The sequence below is a fragment of the Sorex fumeus genome, unplaced genomic scaffold (genome assembly GCF_029834395.1).
Source record: "Sorex fumeus unplaced genomic scaffold, SorFum_2.1 ptg000044l, whole genome shotgun sequence".
NCBI classification, from domain to species: Eukaryota; Metazoa; Chordata; class Mammalia; order Eulipotyphla; family Soricidae; genus Sorex; species Sorex fumeus.
Genome location: NW_026606101.1, coordinates 467,864 through 474,838, shown reverse-complemented (window position 1 = coordinate 474,838; position 6,975 = coordinate 467,864). Strand labels below are relative to the sequence as shown.

Sequence of the window (6,975 nt, the reverse complement as noted above, 5' to 3'; positions counted from 1 at the left end):
GAAGGGATCTCCTTGGAGTGGTGGAGCCAAATGAAACTGCTGCCTAAGATTTATCAGCCCACCACTTCTTCTTCTTCTTTTTTCAAACCAGGCGATGCTCAGGGGTTACTCCTGGCTCTGCACTCAGGAATTACTGCTGGCGGTGCTCAGGGGACCTTATGAGATGCCGAGGATCGAACCCAGGTCGGCCATGTGCAAGGCAAACACCCTACCCTATGTACTATCGGTCCGGCCCCAACCCACCACTTCTTCTTATCAACCATGTCCTCAACATAGGTTTCAGACTGCCCATGTCAAATGCCCGCAGGTGACTAGCAAAGAAACTAGCAACCGAGGAGGAGTCTGAAGCCTTGAATCAGTTCTGGCAAGGAACTGGGGAAGTCTAGGCAAATCCATAATTTTTCTTCAACCCATCATCTCATCTGCAAAAAAAAAAAAAAAATAGTGTGTTGGCGGTCGTTTCTGCTTTTTTGCAGTGCTGGGGGTTGAATGTGTTGGCTGACTTCATCCCCATTACCCTGCGAGACGTATAAACATTTTCATCGCAGATAGGAACATCAACACTGACTTTTGTCATTACTAGTTTGTAATTGTAGTCACCTAGGTAGTCGCTGGACTCTGCAGGAAGCACGGCTGGCCGCCATCTGTCAGCTTCGGTTCCCTTGATAACTCCCCAGGGCTTTACAGTCATGGCAGAGTTCTGTGTCTCTTACATAAAATACTGGAGGCAGCTGGGCTGGGCAACACAAAAGTTTCAGCGCTTTCGAGGAGATCTGGATTGGTTTGGGTCCCTGCCACCTGGGAAGGTAGCATTTGAGGGCTGGGGAGAGAGCTCAAAGATCGGGAGCACATGCTCTGAATGAGGGGGGCCTGGGTTCAATCCCCTGCGTGGATTGGTCCCCAAAGCAGCAGGTGCCTCCTCCCTCCCCGCCCCCCAAAATAGGTAGGATAGGTAAAAAACAAATGTGTGCTGATCGAATAAAGAAGGAATCTGCTTGTAGTTGTGGAGCCAAATGAACCTCCTGCCTATGATTTATCAGCCCACCGCTTCTTGTCAACCATGTCCTCAACAGATTTCAGACTGCTGGGTCTTCGTTTCAGAAAAGGCAGTCCAATAACATGAGCACTCTTCCCTGACCCTCCCCACCCCCACCCCCTTCCCCCAGTGTTTGGTGATTTAACCAAGAAGAAAGTCATTTTAAAAATACGATGAAGCACCTGTTCTTTTCATCCTTTCGTCTCTGTAGGCGTTTCCATAGTAACACAGTTGTCCACCGGCCACGGAGGTTCCGAAGTTCTATCCTCGGATCCAACTTGGTGCCAGGATTCCCCCCCCCCCCACACACACACACTCTATCCTCAGATCCAACTTGGTGCCAGGATTACCCCCCAACACACACACACACACACACACACACACACACACACACACTCACACACATTCTATCCTCGGATCCAACTTGGTGCCAGGATTCTCCCCCAATACATACACACACACACACACACACACACACACACACACACACACAAACACACATTCTATCTCCGGATCCAACTTGGTGCCAGGATTCTCCCCCAACACACACATACACACACATATTCTATCCTCAGATCCAACTTGGTGCCAGGATTCCGCCTCCCCCCTCCCCCCCCCACACACATTCTATCCTCAGATCCAACCTGGTGCCAGGATTCCCCCCAACACACACACACACACACACACACACACACATACATTCTATCTCCGGATCCAACTTGGTGCCAGGATTCTCCCCCAACACACACATACACATACATATTCTATCCTCAGATCCAACTTGGTGCCAGGATTCTGCCTCCTCCCAACACACACACACACACACACACACACACACACACACACACATACACACATTCTATCCTCGGATCCAACTTGGTGCCAGCATTCCACCTCCCCCAACACACACACACACACACACACACATAAACACACACACACACACACACACATTCTATCCTCGGATCCAACTTGGTGCCAGGATTCCCCCCAAACACACACACACACACACACACACACACACACACACACACACACACACGTTTCCCCCCCCCCCCATCCAATTCGCCCCTCCGCCCCCGTCCCCCCCAGCCCCTCCCCCCACCCCGTCAGCATCCCCAGGCTTTCATTGGCTGCTGCGGGCCGAGCCCCTCGTAACGCTGGCAACAGCGCCCGCCCACCGGCCTCTGGGCTGCCATTGGTCGGCGGCCGCGAAGCCCTCCCGCCAGCTCTGGAGGCCATTGGCTGGAGTCACGGCGCAGCCGGAGCCCGGGTTGGCGGGCGCGGAGGTCACTCAGAGTCAGAGGCAGGGTCAAATGGGGAGAGATGGCGCCGGAGCCAAGCTGTGGGTGAGTGATTTCCGAGGGGGTGGAGGCGCGAAGCAGCTGGCGATGGCGTTCCGCCGTGACAGCTCCCAGGGGGCGGAGGCCGACGTCCCCGCCGCCGCTGAGCTGGAACGCCAGCCATCCGCATCCTCCCACCGGGGTTAAGGGTGAAAGGTCAGAGGCCACGTCCCTTCCCCTGCCCGGGTGTTCGGACCTCAGGTACCCTGGAGAGCTCCCAGGTTCCCAAGCCTCAGGCTCATCAGCTTCCAGCTACTGACAGTGCGCCAGGGGGCAAAGCCCTGAGCCTCTGGGAGCCTCAGTTTTCCATCTGTAAAATGGGGGCAGTCCGGTGTGGGGTCAAATAGCGGGAAATGGTTGAACAAACTATTGCAATCAGTGCAGGAATTTATGCAGGGGCAGAAGAAGCGGCACACGTGGCGCTGGAGAGATGGTCAAGTGGGGTGGAGCTTTGCATGCGGATGCTACACCTGCGGTTCCCCAGCACTGCTGGGGGGTGATCTCTGGGCGTGGAGTCAGGAATAAGCCCTGGGCATCGCCAGGTGTGGCCCCCGAACAGAAAAAAGTGCCCGTTAGTGAGCCACAGCGGGGAGGGCGCTTGCCTTGCAGGAGGCCAACTCCACTCCATCCTCGGCCCCCCCAGTGTACCCGCGAGCCCTGTCAGCAGCGCACCCTGCGGAGTAAGCCCTGAGCACAGCTGGGTGTGCCCCCCAGGACCAAAGGAGAGAGTGGATGTTAGGAAGGGATTCGTAACTATGAATCGCTCTACAGATAAAGAAGATGCTCTTTAAGGGCCAAGGAGATGCTCAAAGGGCTACGGTGCGTGTTTCGTGGGGGAGCCTTGGGTTCGATCCCCCATACCCCATGGTTCCCTGAACACTGACTTCTGTGCCCCCAAACAAACAAAAATTCTTATTCAAGAAAATTGCAGCTCTGGGCTGGAGAGATAGCACAGCGGGTAGGGCGTTTGCCTTGCACGCGGCCGACCCGGGTTCGATCCCCAGCATCCCATATGGTCCCCCGAGCACTGCCAGGAGTGATTCCTGAGTGCAAAGCCAGGAAGAACCCCTGAGCATCGCCAGGTGTGACCCGAAAAGCCAAAAAAAAAAAACTGTTATTCCAGAAAATTGCAGCTCTGGGCTGGAGAGATAGCATAGCGGGTAGGGCGTTTGCCTTGCACGTGGTCGACCCTGGTTCGATTTCCAGCATCCCATAGGGTCCCCTGAGCACCGCCAGGAGTAACTCCTGTGCATCGCCAGGTGTGACCCAAAAAAGCAAAAACTAATAATAATAAAGAAAAGAAAATTGCAGCTCTGGTCTTCATCCCCATTTAGGCCTCACAAATCCCATGTCTTTTTTTTTCCCCCCAGAGGGTGGGGACACACCCCCGGCACTCAGAGCTGACTCCTGGCTCTGCATTCAGGGATCACTCCTGGAGGGCTCAGGTGCAGGGTATCAAACCTGGGTTGGCCTCTTGCAAGGCAAGCGCCCTCCCAGCTGTTCTCTCTCCAGCCCCTAGGCCCACTGCTTAAGGGATCGCACCTCCTGAGACCTCATCCCCCACCTCCCTCCGGCTGGCACTTCAGCTGGGGGATTAACGCAGACCTACTCACTCCCCGGCTTATTCCGTTTTGGCTAGGAGTCCGTTCGCTGAGAGCTCTGTGTTCACAAGTTTATTGTGTCTCTCCCCAGCCCTGAGACGTTCTTATAACACCTCTTCCGGGAGTCAGTGTTCCTGAGCCAGCTCCTCGGTTTCCTTAAGCCTCTGTTCCTCTCCACAGGCGCATCTTTGGAACAAGACCCCGGAACTCCGGGCCAGCCTCCAGCCTCAATCCGGTGGGCGCCTGAAAGACGGAGCCCACCGGGTCAGCAGCCCTGCGGAGAGAAGCCCTTTGGCCTTGGCTTCCGGACGTTTCCCAGCGGCCCCCATGGCTCTGGCCATGCTGAACGAGCTCCTGATGGAGGACCCACGCCCGCCTCTGCTGCTGTACCAGGTGGGCAAGACGGCCCAGTTAGAGGCGCTGAACTATCAGAGCTGCTCGATGCAGGGGGTCTTTGCGCGTTTCCCCGAGGTCTTATTTATCCACCGAACCTATAACCCCCGGGGCAAAGTGTTATATACCTTCCTGGTGGACGGGCCGCGGGTGCAGCTGGAGGGTCATCTCGCCCGGGCCGTCTACTTCGCCATCCCTGTCCAGGAGGACGCCGAAGGCCTGGCCCAGATGCTCCAGGTGTTCAAGAGGTGTAACCCGGCCTGGGAGCGCGTCTGCACCGTCCTGGTGGACCCGCACTTCCTCCCCGTGCCCGCCCTGGCGATGGAGTTCCCCGCCGCCGAAGTCCTGCTCTCGGCCTTTCACGTCTGTAAGTTCCTCCAGGGCAAGTTCTACCAGCTGGCGCTGGAGCAGCCGCTGGAGCGGACACTGCTGGCCTCTCTGCGGAGCACCATGTGCTCGGCCACAGCCGGCAACCTGCGGAAGCTGCACGCCCTCCTGAGCACCTGCGTGCCCGCCGCCCAGCTGCCCCAGCTCCACGCCCACTGGCTGCTCAACGACCGCATCTGGCTGGCCCACCGCTGGCGAAGCCGCGCCGAGAGCAGCCGCTACTTCCAGGGCCTGGAGGTCACCACCCGCATCCTCAGCCTGGCCTTCGGCACCAACCCGTCCGTGGAGCAAGGGGTAGCCGCCGTCCTCCGCTCCGTGAAGCACGGCCCCGCCGGCCAGGCCGACCCTCTCCTGCCAGGCCCGAAGCCTGCCGACCTGAGCCCCGAGAGCCCCGGGCAGCTGGTCGAGGCCCGCATCCAGCACTCCCTCAACGCCATCTGCACGGGGCCGGCGGCCCGGCTGTGTCTGGGCGAGCTGGCGGTGGTCCAGAAATCCGTGCACCTCATCGGCTCGGGCTCGGAGCAGGTGAACATCCAGATCCTCGAGGACACGCACCGGGTACAGGCCGAGCCCCCGGCCAGCTGCAGCTGCTACTTCAACCAGACCTTCCACCTGCCCTGCCGCCACATCCTCGCCATGCTCAGTGCCCGCGGGCAGGTGCTCCAGCCGGACATGCTGCCCGCTCCGTGGACCGCGGGCTGCGCTGCCAGCCTGGACGACGTCCTGAGCAGCAAATGCAACGAGGCCCTGGACAAGCACTTGGCCGTGGCGCTCCTGACGGAGGAGGTGGGGCAGCTCCTCCAACACTGTGGCCAGGAGGAGTTTGCCCGGCGCTACAGTACCCTGCGGGAACTGGCCGACAGCTGGATCGGCCCTTACGAGCAGATCCAGCTGTGACCAGAGCCCCTTCTCCTCCGCCCCCCTGCGCTCCAGCGCTCACCCTCACTGTCCTTCTTCCAGAAGCCCCTGGGTCCAGAAGGGACAAGGCTTCCCCCCCCCCCCCCCCCGCGCAGGCAGCTGGGATCTTAACTGTGTCCAGCTGGTCCCCGTCAGGGGGCCGTTAGTAAACTGTTTGAGGCTTTGCTGCCCATCAGCAGCCTCCTGCCTCTGAAGGTACCCTTGGAGTTTTGCTACTGTGTTGTTTATGACCTTTCGGGTCAAAACTGGGTGGGGGTGGGGGTGGGAGCAAGGATGGGAGTCGGCAGTGGAGCACAGGGCTGGCCCTGTGGGAGGCCTTGGGTTTGCTGCAGGGCCCAGGCCAGTCTGAGCTCAAGGGCCCGAGTGATCGCTGATGCCTGCTTGAAGATGGGAGGGAAGATGGGGTGGGCAGGGGCCTGGGGTGCACAGCGCCCTGTCCGAGAGGGCTCCCTGCTTCAAGCTCATGGGAGGAAGTCGGCAGAGATGCTGGGTGGTACTGAGCCCTGCTGTCCGCCTGGCCCCCTCCCTGCAGTCATTAAAGTTGAATGTTGCCTCTTCCAAGCGCCGGTCTAATGGGTTTTGTTTGCTCCAGGCTGCCGGCCCGGGAACTCTCCAGAGAGGTCCTGGGATTCAGACAGTGCTGCCTGGGGTCCCCGTCCCTACCCTACTGGGGTTTGGAGGCCTTTTCCTGGCTGGAGAACTTCAGGTGTGGGTCACCACTCGGTGTCCGTTTGTCCACCTGCTCGGATGGCTAAGATGAAGGAGAGTGGGCCTGACACCCTCCAGGTGCTCACGTGTTCGTTTTCCAGGACGGCGGGGAGGACACTTGCCTTGCACATGGCTGATCAGGTTCAATCCCAGGGACCCCACAGGGGTCTCCCGAGCCCCACCAGGAGTAGAACCGGAAGCCCTGAGCAAAGCCAGTGTGTCAATCACCCGGCCTGCCCACTCCAATAAACACCAGGTGTTCATTTTCCTGTTCTACCCGCCCTTAGCTGGCTGGGAAGTGAATGCAAGAAGAGAATTCACCTGGCTTCGGGTGCCTTACTAGAAGGGTGTCAGTGTTCTCAAAAAGTACAAATGCCCCTCTCTCGGGGAGATACGCGTCACAGCTGGTCACACGAGATAGGTCTCCTGGCAGACCAGCACCCGCAGAAGATTCTAAGGGGTGTTCACTGGAGTGGTTCAACACGCACCCCCCACATTCCCATCCCTGCCACAGGCACCCATCATGACCCTGTCTACCCAAGAACCATACGGAGAAGCCACCCTCTGTGTCTGGTGCTATTTCATCCAG

The 6,975-nt window shown here is 58.6% G+C and overlaps 1 protein-coding gene across 2 annotated transcripts in view; it reads left to right on the top strand.

Moving 5' to 3' along the window:
• ZSWIM1 (zinc finger SWIM-type containing 1) overlaps positions 1-5,670 on the top strand; it is a 30,972-nt gene extending 25,302 nt beyond the window's left edge. Inside the window, exons 1-2 of one of the 2 annotated variants that reach the window (XM_056121226.1) lie at positions 2,187-2,385; positions 4,161-5,670. In XM_056121226.1, coding sequence (XP_055977201.1) covers positions 2,353-2,385; positions 4,161-5,657 — 1,530 coding nt within the window. In that variant the 5' untranslated portion in view covers positions 2,187-2,352 and the 3' untranslated portion in view covers positions 5,658-5,670. Of the gene's footprint in view, positions 1-2,186; positions 2,386-4,160 lie in introns of those variants that run through there. The other variant, XM_056121227.1, reaches the window with a different exon arrangement.
• Positions 5,671-6,975: the final 1,305 nt, after the last annotated feature.